General features: G+C 41.5%; 1 protein-coding gene across 1 annotated transcript in view; it reads left to right on the forward strand.

Moving 5' to 3' along the window:
• The window catches only part of TRPM2 (transient receptor potential cation channel subfamily M member 2), a 51598-nt gene extending 33442 nt beyond the window's left edge, over positions 1-18156 (forward strand). The window contains exons 21-33 of the mRNA XM_020787499.3: positions 276-450; positions 1210-1391; positions 2671-2803; positions 4637-4724; positions 6764-6851; positions 7921-8072; positions 8673-8749; positions 8958-9059; positions 10376-10462; positions 11811-11916; positions 12655-12756; positions 14340-14456; positions 15244-18156. Coding sequence (XP_020643158.3) covers positions 276-450; positions 1210-1391; positions 2671-2803; positions 4637-4724; positions 6764-6851; positions 7921-8072; positions 8673-8749; positions 8958-9059; positions 10376-10462; positions 11811-11916; positions 12655-12756; positions 14340-14456; positions 15244-15369 — 1535 coding nt within the window. The 3' untranslated portion in view covers positions 15370-18156. The remainder of the gene's footprint in view (positions 1-275; positions 451-1209; positions 1392-2670; positions 2804-4636; positions 4725-6763; positions 6852-7920; positions 8073-8672; positions 8750-8957; positions 9060-10375; positions 10463-11810; positions 11917-12654; positions 12757-14339; positions 14457-15243) is intronic.
• Positions 18157-21126: the final 2970 nt, after the last annotated feature.

The following is a 21126-nucleotide window of genomic DNA, read 5'->3' on the forward strand; positions in this document are numbered from 1 at the left end:
TAAAGCAGACAAGGGTGTGATGGTATGAATCAGCTTTCAGTTTTAGCACCTGTTTTTAAAAAACACAAATTATTATGCAGCTGAGTCATTCACACCAGCCTTTTTTTTTTTCAAAACTTCCATTTTTCCAAACTCTTTAAAGAATTTGAAAAACTGTCATTATCTGTTATGGATACAACTATTCAGATTCCTCTTAGCAGGGAAGAAAATAGGATCAGCTTCTCCTGTTGTTGGGGCAACTTTGCATTTCCTGGTCCTTTTGTGTTTTGTGGCAGGAGTGAACTTCAGCCTTGATCAGTGCAGCCCAAATGGGACTGATCCCTACAAGCCAAAGTGCCCGGAATACAAAGGGCAGCCTATCTTTCCAGAGTGGCTGACAATCATTTTGCTCTGCCTCTACCTGCTCTTCACCAACATTCTCCTTCTCAATCTCCTCATCGCCATGTTCAAGTGAGTTCCTCACATTTCACCAGCATGTGTGGTTGTCCTCATCTTACTGCCTTTTGGGCAAAGTATATTTTGGAGACCGGCAAGTGAAGAAAGTCAGAAGTGGTGGGTCACGCTGCCCACAAATTTGCTAAGTTGATTATAATCAAAATGCCAGATGCAGGGGAGGGGTATCAAGAAACATGTGTCTAGTTGTCTTGTGTGCTCCCAGCGGCATCTGGTGGAGCCACTGTGAGATACAGGAAGCTGGACTAGATGGGCCCTCGGCCTGATGCAGCAGGGCTCTTAATAACACAAGGACAGAAGGGAAAAATGTGATAAGAAAGAATGTAAAGAGAGGCAACAGTTCGCTGAAGTGCCAGCAATGAAAAATTATTGTAACTTAACATGTCTTGGATCTTCAGAGGAGAGTGGGAGCGTGATCAGATGAGCATTTAGCCCACAATTTCCTCTGCTACAGGGATGAGTTTGTTTTCTCTTTTTTTAATCACACAATGTAATCTCTGAAGCAAACCAAATCATTCCCAGAGTGTTCCTACTTGCACCTTTCTAAATCCTCTGTCAGGGGCTTCTACTTTTTTGGTGCACGTAGGATCAGTCTGGTCTGGTCCATTTCCAACATGTGTGATTTCTACGAATTGTCCAAGAAGCAGGTCTCCTAGCTGCCAAAGCTCCTTCCAGTTTGAATGACCGATATTGTGAAGTGGCTTAATAAGATACCTGCACGGCAGAGCTAATTTTTCTGCGATGCTTCTCTCCCAGTTACACATTCCAGCAGGTACAAGAGCACACTGATCAGATCTGGAAGTTTCAGCGTCATGACCTGATAGAAGAGTATCATGGAAGGCCTCCAGCTCCACCACCCTTCATCCTCCTGAACCACCTGCAGCTCTTTGTCAAGCGAATCATTCTCCGGAAGCCAGCCACTCGGCACAAGCAGCTCAGTATGATAATCTGCCAAATCAACATGTTTGGGGCCCTGCTTTCTCCATGTATTAGATATAACTCCCAAAATGCCCCACATCAGTATGATCACTGGCTGTACCAGCTGGAAGAACATTCTGGGGCTTCAAATCCCTGAAAGTAATTTTTTTTTCAAGCCATAGATCTGGGCAAATTATGTTCCCAAGATGCAGGCTCATGGTCACTTCCAAACCTTGTGTGTGTGTGTGTGTGTGTGTGTGTGTGTGTGTGTGTGTGTGTGTGTGTGTGTGTGTGTGTGTGTGTGTGTGTGTGTGTGTGTGTGTGTGTGTGTGTGTGTGTGTGTGTGTGTGTGTGTGAGAGAGAGAGAGAGAGAGAGAGAGAGAGAGAGAGAGAGAGAATTTGTGTTATTCACCGATACTTGAAAGAAAAAGGAAGAAGAGATTGGAAGGGGGTGATTTTGAAGCACATGCCAGACTGAGATAGGAGGACATCAGGGCCTCTGGCCCTCTTATAGGTCCCTGGAAGAAAACCAGTTCTCTAACTTGGCTGGCTGGTACCACCATCTGTTCTGTACTCTTTCTGGTTTCAGCGTATGATGCCTGCTATGATATTATAGAAAGCAGGTCAACGGAGAATAAGCATAGAATCTTGGGGGTGGGGAATGGAAGGGGAGAATATTTGTTGGTAACACCTGGAAGGAGAGGGAGAGAGACTCTGGAGGTAAGCCTGAGGCAGAAGAGAGAAGAAGAAAGCAGATAGATGAGACAGCAAAAAGAAAAATGGGCTTTGATAGAAAAGACCTGTGACAGAAGTTGCCATTCAAGTAGTACCCATTTACTAACTTGGTAAAAATTTTATTATTATTATTATTATTATTATTATTATTATTATTATTATTATTATTATTATTATTATTATTATTATTATTATTATTATTATTATTATTATTATTATTATTATTATTATTATTATTATTATTAAATTCACAATGGCTTGGGTCAGGTCTTGAGGTGCCAATTTGTGTTGTTGGACTACAACTCCCAGAAACCTCCAGGCAACATAAAGGAATCTGTACACATCTGAATCTGGAGTCTGCACACCTCTAGTTATGGGTTGTTTTGTTTATTTGTTGTTAAAATGGTTAATGAATAGGCTTAGCATTTTTTAAAATATTTTATGAGATGCTGGCATATTGTGTACACCTTTTAGATTTGAGAGATTTCCAGTCAGCCCCATACCTGTAGGAGAGATGAGTTGTGTGCACCTAACCTTTCCTCATCTGTCTGACTTGGCCGGCAGAAGAGAAGCTTGAGAAGAACGAAGAGGCAGCCCTCTTGTCCTGGGAGATGTACATGAAGGAAAACTACTTGCACATCCAGCAGTGCCAGCAGAAGCAGAACACTGAACAGAAGATCCAAGACATTGCAGAAAGGTGATGCCTTTATCACGCTCAGTGGTCACCCGTGCCAGACCAATTGGTGCCCTCCCCCTGGGAATCAGGGGAGCATGGTGTGGAAGTACTTGGAGGAATTGAGCACTTCTGTTAAATCCTATCTCACATGACTGCTTGTGACAGCTGCCAACCACTGATTTCTTCCCCTGCCAGATCCAGGGGTGCCCATCACAATCCAGAACACCAGCTGACCAGAAAATATGTGCCATGAAGTAACCTGGGTGTGTTACTGGGAAAGAGACTGGGCTATGTGCAAAAAACATAGAACTGCTCTTGCTGTGAGACAAAGTGAATCCTTTCTTACCCTCAGGTAGTGAATAGAGGGAGAGAGTAGCAGCACAAGCAGACTGAATCACCCCTGCTGCCTACTGTCTCATTTGCCTACTTGTCTGCTAATGGCCGACTTGCACTTCAAGAGAATGTCACTGCTGTCCTGTGGCCACAAAGTGTCCCGAAGCCTGGCTGAATTACTCTGTTTGATTAAAGCACTGGTTCTTAACCTTGGGTTACTCAGGAGTTTTGGACTGCAACTCCCAGAAGCCTTCACCACCAGCTGTCCTGACTGGGGTTTCTGGGAGTTGCAGTTCAAAAGCATCCGAGTAACAAAGGTTAAGAACCACTGGATTAAAGGATCCCTGGAAGTGTCTACCAAGGACAGTAATGGAGGATGAGGGTGGGGGCAGTGGTGGGATTCAGCAGGTTCGCACCAGTTCTGCAGAACCGGTAGCTAATGTATTATTGATTCTGCAGAACCGTTTGTTGGCCTGCTGAATCCCACCACTGATCCTGGCCAGTGGTGGGATTCAGCAGGTTCGCACCAGTTCTACAGAACCGGTAGCTAATGTATTGTTGATTCTGCAGAACCGTTTGTTGGCCTGCTGAATCCCACCACTGGGTGGGGGGTCAGAAGAATATAGAGGGAGGAGCTGGAGACAGTGTCCTTGTCTCCTACCACATTTCACATAGGATGAAAACAAGGTGGACAGCAGGATGCTGCTGGCTCGTGGAGTGCAAAGCCTCTCACCTTGGAGTCTGACCATAGTTTGAGACTAGATTTTTCAAGCTTAGATATGCAAAGAGCTCTGAATGGATGCCTTAAAGCAGGAGAACATCTGGGCATCTGAACATCTGGCCTCTCAGTTTATCTTGCAGATTCGTAGCCCATTCCCTCAACTCAGATAAGATTTCCTTGTTCATCTCATTTCTACTTCCTCCATAATCTTGTAGCTGTTTTGGGGTGGGTTTTTAAATTTTTTTTTTTAGGTAATTGAACTCTTCCCACACCATTTATTTATGGATGCCCCTTCTCCTTCTTTACAGATCTCCCATTTTCCTAAATCTAGTTCTCTCCCTGCATTTCCCCCTTATTCTAAAATTCATCTCTGTGTGCATCTGAGCCTAAAGTAGAATAGGTGGGTGTCCCTCCTTGAGGTCCTTTTCCCTTTGTTTTAGAGGTACAACGCATGACTAGTACAGGGCAAATTGCAAAGTGTTAGTTATTTTATTCATTATCATTACATATTTAACTTCCAGAGAGGAGGATAAGTGTTTCTGAGACTTTCTTCCTCACCTATCAAAATAAGTTGTCCAACTTCAGGTTCTAAGCACTTTGACTGGGAGGAAGGGGAGTGTGGTTAGATATTCCTATCGAGGTAGCAAAATGTTTTAAGGTGGCTGTGAATGATAAAATTAAACTCCAGTTGTCTGAAAGAGGCTGCAGACAATCCAAAAGTGAAGGGATTATAGAGCTCAGTCAACTTCTCTAGGATGCTGTCCTGACCTTCCAGAAACCATTCCTGTCTTTTTTTTCAGAGTGGATACATTGGTGGAAATGATGGACCTTGATCAGGTGAAAAGGACGGGGATGGTGGAGCAAAAGTTGGTATATCTGGAAGAACAGGTGAGGCTAACCCCGTTGGGTCTGTTTGAGAATGCTGAAGAATTATAGGGAAGATGAGAACCTGTAAAAGCTACATTGATTTTCATTCTTATTTTTTGGACAATAGCTCTCAGAATCCTCAGCATGATTTTGGAGGAGGCAGCCCTGTCAGAGCACTGAAAAGATTGGGAAACAAGTGATATTATCTAACCTATATTGTTGATCACATTCTGTATTAGATTATGCTGGAAATGAGGTGTTTTTCCAAGTCTCCAAACTTCAGTTTATTTCTCCCATTTTCAACCAACTGGACTGACTTCACTGGTATTACAGGATAACCATCAGTCCCCTTGGAAGAGAGCAATATACCATAAAATCAACAGATACGGCTATTCAGTAGAAAGTATCCAACAAATGGGATACGATAAGGCCAAGAGTAATCTTAGGCAGCGTATTATTGAGACAGAAAGGCAGCAGGATCTTGGTATTATTAGAAATAGGTTTACAGTTGACAACGCATTGCTCCCGCTGAAACCGGCAAAATATCTCTACTTACCCTTAACATCTAAACAACGCAAAGCTCTTACTTTGGCCCGCTTCAATGCACTTCCGTCAGCAGTCCAGGATGGGAAGTATAACAACACCCCTTACACTCAGCGTCTATGCCCCTGTAACTCTGGTGAGATTGAATCTATCTCCCATGTGTTACTTCACTGTGCTTTTTACTCTAACATTCGAGAAGTCCATGTTGACCCTTACATAAGGGCATTTCCTGGACGATCAGAGGCACACTACACACAGCTTTTGCTGACAGGGCGATGCCCTGGCAGATATATTGGGCTTAATTCAGATATGCTGACAAAAGTTGCTAAGTTCTGTGCTGCTGCAATAAAAATCCGTGAAGGAAAGGTTCCACCTAAAGCGCAGTTATAGAATCTGTAAATTGGTGTACACCAATTAATGATCACATGGGCTATATGAGCTTTAAAATAACAAATTTGGCATTCTATGCAAGCTGTAATAGCCCATAGATAAGGCCTATGATAGGGAGGTAAGAGATATCTAGTAAGATGTATATATGTATATAGATGCTTTTAGTGCTTTGGTGTTTTTAGTGTTTTTAATGCTTTTATATTGTTCTTATGTTCTTATGTATCTTACTTTTGCTGGTCAATGACCGCAATAAACATTTATTATTATTATTTCTCCCATTAAATTTCTCAGAGGCAGGAGATGTGGCAAGTTCACCTGTGCGCTTAACCTTACCTAACTGAAAAATTGCTGTCTGAGGAAGAAGTAAGATCGCATTTGACAAAATCAGGCATACGAAAAGTGAAAATAAAGATTTCATATGCTTTATCTTCCCCCTTCTTGACATTGAAACTATGAGCTGACTACAAGAACATTTAGCCTTCTGTTTAATGCACTGAGGGGATGGGCTGGTTAACTCCCCAAAACAGCAATCAGATGATGTCTTTGCTAGAGTGAATCAGCCCACCTCCAGAATGGCCCTATATGCACCTTTCTAGCCCCTGTCAGGTGCTTCTGCTCTTTTGATACAGGTAGGATTGCTCTGGATTGTTCAATTTCCAGCATGCGTGATCACTGGGAATGAACTAAAAGCCTTCCTTTTTTGATCTGACAATATAACAAAGTGGCTTAATATAGCTGCTTCAGGATATTGGCTAATTAAACACTTCCTCTGCTCCTTGGCATAGGGGCAAAGCGATTTTTTAAAATGTTAGAGCAGCAGAGATGCACTGCCTCACTTATAAAAATGCTTTTTAAAATCTTTTCTTTCTCTTGTCTCAAAGGAACATTTTAAACAATGGGGAAATAGTGTTGACCACAGTAGCATAAGCCATTTTAACCCAGAGTTTCCTTTAATAGTGTTTAATGTTATTTTATACATTAAAACATTATCCACTAATGCTACCTTAATCTACATTAAGTTTTGGCTCTTAACAAACGTGGTCTTTTGCAGTAACATTCCCAGCTGTGTGCAGAAGTACTGGTATCAAGGTAGTGATTGACAAGTTTGATGGATTGCTTCTCTCTAGATGTTCCAGTTTGCAAAGGGACTCCGGTGGGTTGTTCAGTCCCTGTCTAACAGTGGGTTTGGATCAGAAGAAGATGCTCCCATCATAGGTACTTTTGGCTGCAATTCTGTGAATCCTGCTGTACATTTTGACTTTAAAAAGATATATACTCATGGTATATGAGTATACCTCAAGATACATGATGGTATACCTCAAGATATATGAGGACATATATGGTGCATGTATTGTTTTCCATCTTTTCTTAGATATCCATAAATAGGACTTTTTCTTTTGCTACTTATCTTTTGAAGGAAAGCACTGGGAATTTCTTTCACACACATACACATAACTGAAAAGAAGTATTCGTACTGTGTCCACAGAGATACTAAAAACTGAATAAAGTATCCCAAAAGATAGTGGAATGGGTGGACCAATTCCAGTACATTTGGGACATGCTTTTTTCCAGTTAGGTTTCTGAGACCTGACTGAAAGAAGAGTGTAAGGGGCTTGTGCATGTGCACTTGCACGTAAACGCAAACATCTGCACATATCTGTTTGATGGGTCACACCATGAGACCTAAGAACTGGTTTCTGAGAAAGTGAACTTGATCTATGAAAGCACACATTGAAATATAACAGTCTTCAAAATACTACAATGCTTTCGGGTATTTTTATTTTTTAATTTTCATTTTATTTCTTGTCTGATATGCTTGCAGTATTGCTTTCAAAAAGAAGGTATCTCTTTCTCGAAGAATCAGAATGGTATTTTATTTACTTCAGAATGTTGACAACCAGAAATGACACATACACACACAATGAATTTCCAAAACACAGAAAATGCCTACAGATGAGTTTTTTGTATCACTCAGTCACCATGCCTCATTCACAGATTTTGGAGAGTGGGCTGGCATTCAGAAAGCATTGTCTTCATCTTGGAACCCTGCTGTGTTTCCCAGCCATTTTGTTTTTGTCTTTTTGTTAATGGAGAAAAGTGAAGAATCCTTCTACTGAATGATAGTGGTAGCAGCCCTTCATCTGGACTTTCCTGGAGACGGAACTTTCAAAAATACTGTAGATTAGATTAGATTGGATTGGATTGGATTGGATGCATGTCCTGATGAAGTCTGTGGACCAATGGTTAGGTGAGATGTGTGAAGAAGGCTTCTTGTTTGTTCTAGTTCCCAGCAAAGCCCCTGAAATGAAGGAAGTACACACAGATGAGGTCCCAGAATCTTTTCATACGCTTTACCATGTGAGTGCCAGGAATCTTTTGTATCCCAGCTCTCCTGCTGTCCGCTTTCCTGTACCAGATGAGAAAGTGCCATGGGAGGTAAGAGTTTTATATATGAGGAAGCAATTTCTATTTGCATGCAGAAAGGAATGATGCCAAAAGTAATGCTCTGCAACTACTGTTACGCATAACTTGGGGCATATCTATACTTCAACTTTAAGGATGTATCATAGCCTTTCCCTGTCTTGAGGGAACCTTGAGAATGATAGCTGGTGTGGATCCAGGTATATTTAACAAAATAAAATATCTAAAAAGAACTGTATATATTTTGACTGATCTACATTTCTGGGTAGTTTGTGAGAGAAGCCATGCTACTTAAATTGGGGTGTGTGTGTGTGTGTGTGTGTGTGTGTGTGTGTGTGTGCGTGCGTGCGTGCGTGCGTGCGTGTGCGTGTGCGTGTGCGTGTGCGTGTGTATCTGTGTGTCTGTGTGTATGTACACACAACAGCAGCAATAGTGTCAAAACTGCCAAAGAAAAGTGCTCTCTAGAACTTGAACCTGAGGAGAAGTCACAGACCAAGCGGAACGACTTGAGGTCCTTGATTCAGGACTCCCAAGAACATCTTGGGTTCAAAGTGTGGGTAACTGTTGCTATGAGGGACCCTGGGAGACATCTGAAACAGCCTTTCTCCCTTACAGGTAGAGTTTGAGATCTACAACCCACCCTTCTATAGTGCAGAAAGGCAGGAAAATGCTGTCCCTGACTACCTGAGAGAGTAAGTATGCCCTCAGGGAGCTCCTCTACCTTACACAGTACCTGACACTGTTTTGGCTCTTTCCTTAGCTCTTTCTTTTCCGTTTCTGTCATTCATTCTTTAATCATCACCTTCTTTTCTCCACACTGTCAGCTTTTTTGCTCTGAGGCTGTTTTTCAATGACAAAAATTACTGGAAAAAATGAAGGCTTTTCTTCTGTCACTTCCAGTTCTTTGGAGAATCTTTCAAGGATAAACTTCAACAGTATGGATGGAGATGTCAACAGACAGAGCTTCCATGGCACCTATCTGGTTGAAGATGGCCTACCACTGTGAGTGAGGCTAATCACTGTGCCTGTGCCTGTTTTCACTGATGGAACCAGGTCATTGCAATGGATCACACCAGCCAAACATCACCTACATATGGAAATTACTGTATACACAGGACCCTTGAGCCAGGAAGTAATACATAAAACCAGATGGGGGGGGCACATTGTTCTTATTCCAGTCAGTCATATTTACAAATGCAGATCAACTGTTGTAATGATAATGAAAAATAAGATGGATGGTCTGTATGGCAAATATCACTGACTTAGACAATCTATTGTTTATTATGTGAGGGAAGATTGCTGAGAGTGAAACTTGACTAAAGACTTGCTACTTATACAGCAGTTTATTAAATATCTCATAATTTTCTCTTGCATCTCTTCTTTGTTGGCTGTTATTTTACTTAATGCTTTGGAAAGGCTAACAGTTTGTGTATCTCCTTTCCTGCACCCAGTGTCTGCATTTAAAACAGTGTTTTTTAACCATTTAAATGTAATTTTTTTTAAAAAAATTATTGTCATTTTAAGTATATACATAGTATACACATACAACGAAATTCATGCAGACATTTAACTATTGACATCCATAACACCTCAATCAAAACACAGCAGAACCCACATTTTAGCAATGGGTCTTGGTAGAGCCAAAAGTGGGCGAAGTTACATCTCCTTCTTGCCTTTGTTCAGGAGGCAATGTAGGCAGAAAGACTTTGGCACCCCTGCTTTCTCCTTCTCGTATGTGTTCAAGCTCTCTTCCACCAGGTTTGCGCTTAGGAAACAGAACAGAAAAGAGCCAGTAGTAGTAACGATTCTGAGCAGGTTGTATGAAGCCTGGGAAAGGGCACATGGCCTGGACAATCCAACTGTCCAATGTGACAGTTTTGGAAAGTCGTGTTTACCTGTAGACTAGATAGTCACCACCTTTTATATAGAGCAACTCATGTAGAAGAGCTGGGAAGGCTCTCTGTTTAATATCTCAGAAATCTGTTGCCTGAATAGACAAAACTGAATTAGTTCCAGTACAGGTCTGAGTTACTGAAGACAGCTCTTTCTCTCTCATTGGGTTTCTCCTCACGCACATTCCAGAGGAAAGGCTATTGCCAGTCAAAGCGTACTGGTGGCACCCTCCCAATGCCCACAGCAACAATAGTTTTCTTCAATATGAGTCTGGTTTCAGATTAAGTCCCTGTTCATAATTGTTCATGTACATCTCTCTTTATAACTATTTATTTAAAAATGGGAGGTGCATGAAGAACTAAAACATATCCTTGACCTGATATTACAGCAATACCAATATGTTTCTTTTTCTTTTGTCCTGACAGAAATCCCATGGGAAGGACAGGGCTGAGGGGCCAAGGGATCCTTCGGTTCTTTGGGCCAAATCATGCACTTCACCCTGTTGTGACACGGCGAGTATTGGGACGCTGTTTTTCAGCCTACCCACCTTCTACATTTTGTCTTTTACTCTAAGGAGGAGATTTTAGAAACTATGCAGAGTGCTAAAATGAAATATTAAATGTGGTTTCTGCAAGTAGCCTGTGGCTTGCTCATGGTGTCATCAGGCAGCAATTTTATCCCTTTGAGAAGGCCAAGCTGTTTATTTTTCCCGTGTCCAGTTTATAGTCATCCAGAGAGTAAAATTGGTCTGCTTTTCACAATTCACAGTATAGGAAAGTGCTTTCCTTTTATTCACAGCATTTTTGAGCCTCAGCTGTTGGCTGTAGGACCCCTGCTGCAGCTTAAGTGTTGTATCCATGACAACAGCAAAAGAGGAAGATGTTCCTGGACTAAAACCAGGCTGATGCAGGTCAGGTGGGACTGCACGTAGCTGCTTCCCTACTTCAGGAGACCTTTGCCTTGCTGCCAGAAAGTAGCACTTGTTTTTAAATCATGGATAAGGTAACTGACAACTGCAGAACTTAGAAAAGTTGCTTTTTTGGACTAACAACTCCCAGAGTTCCTCAATCCACATGTTCACTGCAATGCTGGTTAGGGGATTCTGGGTGCTGTAATCCAAAAAGTAAATTCCTCAAGCTCTGGATGAACACCAGAGACAAAATTCTCCATAGTAGTTTCCAATGTGCAGCACAGAGGCTGCTGTATTTATATAATTAGGACAGAATTCTGTTACTTACATCTGGTGGCATGACTTTGTTGGTGTAAATCTTAGTTAAGAAGTCATTGTAGGTATTTGCTGTTGCACACCAGTCAACTGATTTAGTGTATAATAGGAGCTGCAACTGTTGACTTCATAATTTGTAGCAATTTACTGCTGAGATCTACACTGATCAACCTATGTCAGCATCTATTTTCAATAGGATTCCTGTCTTTGTGGCTCTAAAGATCCAAGTTTTCTTCTCTTGCACCTGAAGCAGTAAATACAGGGTTCCCAGGTAGCTTTTTCCTTCTCAGGGACATTGCATCTTAGAAAGGATAAAGCTATCAGTGGCTATAATATAAGGCATCTCTATATTACTTCCAATACCAGAGGCAGAATGCCTCCAAGTGCCATTTGGTGGAGAACAAGAAAAAGTAGGTGCTACTGCCCTCATGTCTTACTTGTGGACTTCTCACAGGGGTCTGCTTGACCCCATGGGAACAAAATGTTCCCATGTGTGCTAGATCACTGTGCTAGATCACTTCATTTTTGCTGTGCTAGATCACTTCATTTTTGATGTGATCTAGCACAGCATTTTAATGTATCTTCAGACCATAAGGCAATATACCCTGTAACATCTTTCTGCCTGTTGTTTGTAGGTGGAGGAGGAATGTGGATGGATCTATTTGTAGGAAAAGCGTAAAGAAAATACTGGAAGCCTTGGTGGTGAAGTTTCCCTTTTCAGATCATTGGGCTTTGCCTGGGGTAAGTACTTAACCAGGCAGTCCATTCCTCTTAGATCAGAAGAGGCTGGGAGATACAGACTGATAGTTTAATAAAGGCAACGTGATCAGTAATATGGACTGTTTCTAGAAAGAGCATTTCTAGAAAAAGTTATGTCTAGGCCTACAGAAACCTTTCGTAATGAAACATGCTGTATTGCATGTATTTCCAGAATCTGAGGTCTACTGAGTTTGTGTTCTCTCCACACTTTGGTTCCTAGAATGTGTTTTGTTCCCAAGAGCCCTGTTGGCTCTTACTAGTTCCCATATTCTTGTTTGAGATCCTAACTTTGGAATGTGTTACTCACTAAGATGATGACCATGACAACAATGATGCTTGAGAATGGAGGGCTTCTGGTAATTTAAATTAAGTTTAAATGCCAACATTTAAACAGCATGTTGCAGCTCTTCCTTTCCCTAGTAATAAAAAAGATGGACAAATCCAGGTTAAAAGTTGAAGATTACAAGCCTGGACTTCACAAAATAAAATAAAGTTTCTGTGAATTAGGCAGGAAAATTGCCTGATACAAACTTTGTTTAGAAGTACCATATGTTTGATGTACTGACTATGAATCAGATGAAAACACTTATTTTTTTCCTAATCCTGTCCTGGTGACCCATGGTCTGAGGTGGGTGGGAATCATGCTCAGACCACAAGGCCTTATTGAGGTATATTATAAGAAAGACCTTTACAACAGAATAATGTTTCGATCCTTTCCAGGGATCTCTGGAACCAGGTGAAGCATTACCACAGAAGCTGAAACGGATCTTGAGACGGGAATTCTGGCCACAGTTTCAGAAATTGCTGAATCAGGGTACAGAGGTACTTTGGGCATCAAGTGGGCTTTGACAACAACAGAGGAGTCACATAGACATTGTCAGTGAACACTAGGTTATGTGTCACTTATCGCAACAAATGCATGGTTACATTGGAAGAACATACTTGGTGAAGCTTGCTTGCTTGCTTGCTTGCTTGCTTGCTTGCTTGCTTGCTTGCTTGATTTATTTATTTATTTATTTATTTATTTATTTATTTATTTATTTATTTATTTATTTATTTATTTATTTAACTTATATGCCGTCCACTCTACCCAAAGGTCTCTGGGCAGCTTACAACAATTAAAATACAATTATGTACGATTGGTACATTATGTGCCTAACGGGTACATTATATTACCTTGAATCAATGATGTTTTAAAAATTAGAAGCATCAACCTTAGTCAACGTAACCAACATTCCCATCCCTGGACTACACAATACTATGTAGAGTCTACAGTACCTTACAGAATAGTCTCTGTTCCAATCTTTCATAAATCATATACTAAACTGAGAACCAGGCAGACAACAGATGGAAAATTGAAACAAAGGCATAGGACAGAGGAAGAAAGAAAAGGAAGGAAACAAATGGGAAGGGTTGAACTGGTAATTGTGGCTGTAGGAACTGGTTGGAATCTCATTACTGCCTCTTGAAAACTAATATAGCAGCCTTTCCCATCATGGTGCTCTTCAGAGGTGCTTGATAACAATTCCCTGAATTCTTCAAACTGCCTAACTGGAGGTCACCAGGCCAAGGAAGGATGCAACAGAGCAGTGGTTCCCAAATTTGGAAAACCCAGGTGTTCTTGGACTGCAGGTCCCAGAAGCCTTCACCACTAACTGTGCTGGCTGGAGTTTCTGGGAGTTGCAATCCAAGAACACCTGGGTTTATCCAAGACTGGGAACCACTGCAATAGAGGATGCCTGAAAGAGTCTTCAAAAGTTGCCTTTTCCTCTTTCCTGCAGCCTAGAAAGGCCTGGTACAAGTCCTGATATTGCAGAGCAGTGTATTTTCAACATGTTTATCATTATTCCTGGCTGCTCAGAGACATAGTTCATATATGCTCTTGATTTTGTGAGGATCTCATCACCAATCCACCTAGCCTTGTCTATTTTTTGCCATTGCATCAGAAAATATGTCCAGGCACAGAACCAAGCAGAGGAACTTCTCTTTGCCTTGACTGAGGCACCTGCTGCAGACCTAAATATAATCAGAATTCTCTACAGTGCTGAGCAATGGTAGAGTACTTGTAACCCTCCAGGTGTTAACAAACTACTATTCCCACTATACCTGACCATTGACCAAGTCTGGCAAGGGCTGATGGGAACTTGAGTTCAGCAACCTCTAGAAGTCACAGGTTCCCAGGTTTATTCTTGGGCAATTTGACTGAGGACCATTTTATGTGGCAAAGGAATAGAGTCAACCACCAAGTCCTTTCTCAACAAGGAAAGTTCTGTGTTTGGCTACCTACTCACCAGTTATCACTGTGAAAGAGGTGAACCTAAGAATCATAATGAATTATCACTAGCCTTTGGAAGATGCCATCCTTTCTGTCTCTCTTTCCATGTTCCCCTTATACCACCTTCTAGGTATACAAAGGATATGTGGATGATCCTAGGAACACAGACAATGCCTGGATAGAGACAGTGGCCATCAATGTGCACTTTGAAGACCAGAATGATGTGGAGATGAAGCGTATGAATTCGGTACATATCACAATGACATATCTCTTCCAGATGTAAATTCCAGGGGTCCAGAGCAACCGCCCCCAGTGAAACACAATTTGACAGATTGCCTGGCATAAAATCTTGCTGTGCAAGAGGGAGAGAGGGTGAATGCTGTGCAGCAGACTTTTTCGGAAGATGGTGGGCTCTCCTTCATCAGGGTTTTATAAACAGAGAATGACCATTTGTTGAGGATGCTTTAGTTGGGACTTCCTATATTGGCAGGGGTTGGGCCAGAGGATCTTTGGGATAGATTCCAACTTTAAAACTCTGTGATTCTTTGAATTCCTTGGATTCCACATGGTAGTGTATATGATATCAAAAGAAAAATGAGTGAAACAGAAGAAAGAGCACCCCAAGTATGTGGGAAAAAGAGAACATGAGGAATAAACGAACAGATGACCATGAAACGTGTGTGTGAAAGAGATGAACAGAGAGAGAGAGAGAGAATGCCTGCATGTTACTCATTCCAATATCTTAGATTATAATCCCTGCAGCAGACCTAGATGTGATCCAATATAGAGCAGAATACTATATGTCGCACCAAATAGAGATTAATGGAGCAAGCCTGTGGAATGTATGTTGAGTCCATTCTTAGCAGGGGCCTTTACATACTTGGCAGCCCCTTGTTAGTCAATGCACTCTACATTCTGACAGAAACTGCCCACATCACCTTTGCTGTGGGTGCTTCCTCATGGTTTGTGGTGTACTGAGAGGAAACTGGCAATAACCAGCCTTCTCTTTGCTCTCTTGGGTTTCTTTTCTCCAGTTTCTCCAGGGATGTGATCTTGAGGTGATTGTCCGGTGGCAAGTTGTGGATAAAAGAATCCCTCTGTATGTGAACCACAAGGAGCTCCTGCAGAAAGCATCTGTCCTCCTGGGGGCATACTACTGAAGACACAGCCGCAGCAGACCCCTTTCCACACACACACACACACACACTCTACCACCACCACCAGTCCTTCTTTCATTTCTCCCTTAGATCTTTCTAAATGCAAGTAAACCTGACTGGTACTTTCCCCTTTTCTGGCTTCCTTAGTCAATTTTTCAACTTCAGCTGAGACTCACACAAGACTTTTGAGTTGCAAATGAGGCCTTAGAGAGCAGACTCTTTTTGGCTCCCCAGAAAAAAGTTGGTTTTCATTCCTCCCAGAAAAAGGAAACATTTTCCATTCTCCCTGTAGCTGTGGCATCGGATGTCTCATGGGAACTGGAGACAATATAGGAATCTGAGGCTCAGATTGGTGCTCTAAATCAGTGAAGTAGCTTAATTCTGGGTAGGATTTCTAATGACTGCTCTAATGCTAATGACCTGGAGTCCAAAAATGCTGCCTCCAAGTTGCATGCCCTGGCTTTGAAAAGTCAAATATTACCGTGCCCAACATACAAGCGACTCCCAGTGGTACCTGAGCTAGTCATTCACGGCAACCACAAGGCCATCAGCTTTCAGTGAATCAACTCAGAAATTTGATGTTGTTACATGACCCATTGGCATGTTGAGTTGAAGAACATAAGCACCCTGAAAGTTCACATTAGTGCCCACAAAGATGGAAATACATATGATACTGGAAAAAAAAATACACTTTTCTACTGCCACCTGCTGCTTTGTTCTCATGAAGGGGGCTGACTGCAATGAAGCCAAAGTTTCCTCCTGACACCACGTTTCCTCAAGACAGGCTGGTGAACCTGTGACTTTCCTGGACTCAGGCTCCCATCAACCTCAGCCAGCGTGGCCAGCAGCTAGGAATGGTGGGTTTAAGTCCAACAGCATCTGGAGGGCCCTGGATTCTTCAGTTCCCTGTATGTTTATCCAGTGTTTTGGTGTGGTAGAGGCTTGCTGAGACAGGAGGGAACTTTAACTGTTGCAGTAGAATTCACAGAGTAAAGATGTAACCATTTGCAAAAGTCTCTAGATCCTTTTCAACTGTACATTTCTACTTCATGGTAAACAGCTTGTCATCTAATGTACACAGGTTGGCAGTTACAGTGCACCATATGTTGCAAATGAATTACATCCCATTCATTCATAGCACCTACCACATTATTCACCTTTTCAAAATAAGGTTGACTCTTGAGGTTTTTATGCTCATCACCGTACACTACAGCTAGTATTATATTGAATCTTGCACAGATTATTATTTTTCACTCCATGGTCTATTCTTACCACAGTCAGTCATAAGATTACAAAAAATGACCTTCCTGGGCCAGACCAAAATCCAAAAAAAAATCCAACCATGACTGGCCAAGTGCCTCTTAGGAGCCTCTTTAAAAGGGCATGATGGAAAGCGCCTTCCCTTGTGATTTGGCTGCAGCATCTGGCGATCAGATATATTGGCTGCATTCAGGCATAAGCCACTGTATATCATTACATGTCTCAGCCTGCCCTTGGCTTATAGGCTTTCCCTTCTCTGACTGCAAGGGGCTTGGAAGGACTTGATTCCATGTTAGACTGGCTCTAATTGTACTGAATCTTAATGACAGTTATTTCTACTAACTGTCATTAAGATTCAATACAATAGTTTCATAAACTATGCTTTGAAGGTGGAATTTTTCTATGAATTGTAATTTATATAAACCATGATTTGTGCGGTTATCAATGACAGGGTAAACTGATTAAAACAGAAGAAGAAGGTACATTTGAGAAAGAGGGGGCAATGGGAGAATGCATTTTTAATGCTAAAGCAGAATTGATTTGCTGTTATATCTAATGTGACCACTGTTTTGAGTGTATAGGTTCAATCCTCCCCCCAACAAAGCCTTTAAAATTATTTTCCATGGTAGTAAAAGAGCACAGACCTTCATGTTCCCTTAGATATATCCTGTGGGGATATTTAGAACCATGAGGCTGTGCTTCGGGTTGCTTTCAGTGGTCATTTTTTTTGTTCTTTCTCTGTCTCACTCTTTAGTCATCTCCATTTTCAGGAACATGCTGTGTCTTACTTTGGGACAAATGGGCTCTCCCGAGAGAGGCCTAGGTCTTTGGTTTGAAAAAAAAAATGAAACAGAACAGTCTTGCACAAGAAGCACAGGACATTTTGCAGTTTATGCCAGAAGCTGACAGGGTTTACCGAGCAGATCGATGCAATGATTCAAGGTAAAATCGATTCATGTGAGCTCAAAATACAAAATTAAACCATTCAGAGATGTACAGAGCAAAAAATGGGACAATAGGTCTAGGCCACATTACACTGTAGACATAAGAATTTAATATTAGAAATAATTGCCAGTTCTGTTTCACAGTCAACACCATTGACTCAGACTCAGCTGGCTCAGTGTCCAGGCTTAAGTATGTGACCGTGACACAACAAATTAAACTATATTACAGGGATGGGGACTTGAGTCATGGTACTCGCTGTCAGTTCGGACTTAAGTTGCACAGGTGGTTCAAATCAGACTCGACTCCTTCCCCTCCCCCAATGACTCAGATTCAATCTGCAATGCACAACCCACCCAGTCCTCCCTTCTTTTCCAGACGGAAAATGCTTGTTTTTAATAGGGACTCAGACTTGGAGCTTGGGATTCAACACTTGATACCAAAGACTCAGATTCAGACTTGAAACTTGGACCAAAAGTCTTGCCAACATCCCTGCTGTATTGGTTACCAGGCATCCCGATTCCCAGCAACCTGTCCTATGTGCCTATGAGGCATTCCATTAAAAAAAAACCAAGACAAAACAAAAAATGATTGATGACCAGAGCATATTTCCTAAAGAATTCTGGTTAGGTGTCTCCCTGACTCAGTTCAGAATTTGCCCCAGATCCTATCCTTTAGCTTTCATGGCAACTTACAAAATCCTGATTTAAAAGATCAGCTTAGAAATCTATTAAAAACAACAGAACCAGAAGCAGCAGGCAGTATTATAAAATCAAAAAGTGGTAAGAAAAACCAAACAAAATAAAAGGCAGGGCCAAACAAATGTGTCTTGGAGAGAGGGAGAGAGAGAGAGAGTGGGTCAATTATGCCTCTTAATCTAGGAGGTTTTCCCACCTGGGAGCTGGAACTGAAAAAAACCTTGTCCTGGGTTGCCATAAATAGAACCTCTGATGATGTTGAGGTGCAGAGCAGCATCTCCATTGATTACCACATTCCCAAGCCATTGTGCCTGCTCAGAAACAATTCCACCCCACCTCAGCTCTTCAAAAAAGCAGCTGGGTATATCAGTTTGGAAAACATAGTTGGAAAAGACAGAGCTAAGCAGGACCCTTATTTATTATTTATTTATTTAAAATATTTATACCCCATTTTTCTTCTTTCACTCTATTGCTATTTTATATAAGGAAGAACTTGTTTTTAAAAATAGCAAAATGGCAGAGGATGGGAACAGCAGAACTTCATTCCAGCCCTTACCCACTGCTACCTGTCCCCAGTCTGCTTGGTAGGTGATCATCAGAAAAGAAAAATCCACCTTTCTGAAGCACATTTCACAAGCATTTCCATCATTGCAAATGGTGCTGGTTTAATCCTTTATGTAAGGTACCACAACTTTAATAAATGCAAAACTGATTGAAGAAGACTGCTGCTTGTGTCTGCAGAAAACAACATCACTAAAATGTTTTAGCTTCTGCACTTTCTCTTGACGGCCACACTCCCACACTTCTTATTCCTTATATTCACATGGGACTTCCTGATATTTCATATTTTAGTCCAATGGTGCTAATGTTAATGGAATCTGAGCTAAAGCTTCATGTTGGTCTGTAGCTTCTCAATAAAAATATCTGTTCACCAAGTGTTGATGTCTCAGTGTCAGAAATTCCATTAACTCTGCTGTTGCTATTTATAGACTAGAGGACTGTGTAAAAATCTGTGCATTACTAGCAGGGCTGCAGCCAGCTTTTCCTCAAAGGTGTAATTCTATCCACTCATCAGTAGCAAAGCTGCTTGATTATCAGTTCCTCTGTTCATTCCTACTTCAATGAAGGAATATTCTAGAAGCTAAATATAGCAGACATATCTCTTATAAATAAGAGCAATGTTAGTGAATTTATCCCAGGAAACAGGAAGCATAGTAATGAATACACTGGTATATACAATTTTAGCACTCGGCCATGGAACCACACTTACACAGTTTCAGAATAAGACATGTACTGAGAGCAGGCTGAGATAGGCTCTCTTGTGTGATTTAAACAAATTTAATAGCCTCCTCTGAATTCAGCACTGGCTCTTGTAGACCATAGTGCGTCATCCAGCTCTCCTATTTAGGAAGGTTGCCACACTGCCAATAGATAACAACACCGAAAACTATGTTAAACCTCTCAGTGCCCATAGGACACGGTTCTACATCTGCATATATGAACCTCCATGTGTTTCAAGGAAGAACCCCTTTTGGGAGGAAGGCCTTCTCCAAGTCCCATTACTTTCACAGTTGTGCCTGGTGGGGATATGACAGAAGGTCTCCTGAGGACTATTCCAGGGCTGTGGAGTTCCCTTCCACGGCAGCTCAATTTGGTCACTCCTTGCTCTCCTTCTGGTGATAGGCAAAGCTCTTTCTCTTCACACAGACTTTTAAGAAATAAGTAGCTGCCAAGGGTTTTTAATAGCAGATATTATACCTTGTACTTTATATAATGTATTTCCCTGTTGTTTTAAATTATTTTAACTCAGTACATTTAATACATAATGCCAAAATTGTCTTGTATAAAATTATACCAGTGCAAGCTGATGACAACAGCAGCTGCAGACTTTTATCACTCATTAAAGGTTTCCTATTCCATCTTCCTTGGTTTCAGGATCTCTTTTGACCTGGGGAAATCTGTGGGATTAGGGAGACTTTAGTGCCTGAAAGTATCTGCTGACAGTCTCAATCTCATTGATGGGATCTTCAGTGTTGATTTTGGGGAGATTAAAGGCTCCCCCTCCCATCCCCAGCCTCCCAAAGCCTTCCCCAGGCCAAAAAAGACCTTGAGTGTTGGAAAGTTGGGTGTGGTGTATGGAACAGGAAACATTTCACCAGTGAATCTTTGGTATTTGTTAATAAATTACTTTCAATTTACAGTAACCCAATGAATTAGTGGCCTTCAGAAGGTCTGCTCATTAACAGACCAAACAACTGTCTTGGGCTTCCTTTATAGAATTAATCCATCTTATATTCAGTTTTCCTCTTTTCCAGCTTCCTTCAGCTTTTCTAGTGGGCTTGTCTTCTTGTTATATGGTCAAAATATGACAGCCTCAGTTTAATCATTTTGGCTTCTAGAAAGTGTTCAGACATGATTTAATCTAACACCAAATTATTGTCTGGCACTCCATGTACGGCTCTCCTCCAACATCACATTTTGAATGAATCAATTCCCACTTCCCAGTAATTTCACCTTTTTCATATCCCTGATGCAGTCCTATTCAGCCACCACTGTTAAGCCTGAAGCCTATCTACATCAGGATCCTGTAGATCAGGACATCACTTAGCAGGGTCACATGATGCTATGTCATCCACCAACATCACAATGTCCAGCGGTAAGAAGCATGGCCACCACTTTCCAGTCCGTGACTGCTAAATGTGTTTCTTTACAAATACGTACATCCAGAAACCCATTTTTTCAAATGGTTTCATACTAGCTAAGAGTGACCTCTCTTGCTTCCAGCACTTAGTGAAGCCCTTTCCACCAGAATTTGCAAATGGTGTTACTTTTCTGGAGGGTTCTCACAATTTCCCAACCA

Source organism: Pogona vitticeps, chromosome 3 (genome assembly GCF_051106095.1).
Source record: "Pogona vitticeps strain Pit_001003342236 chromosome 3, PviZW2.1, whole genome shotgun sequence".
In the NCBI taxonomy this organism is placed as follows: domain Eukaryota; kingdom Metazoa; phylum Chordata; class Lepidosauria; order Squamata; family Agamidae; genus Pogona; species Pogona vitticeps.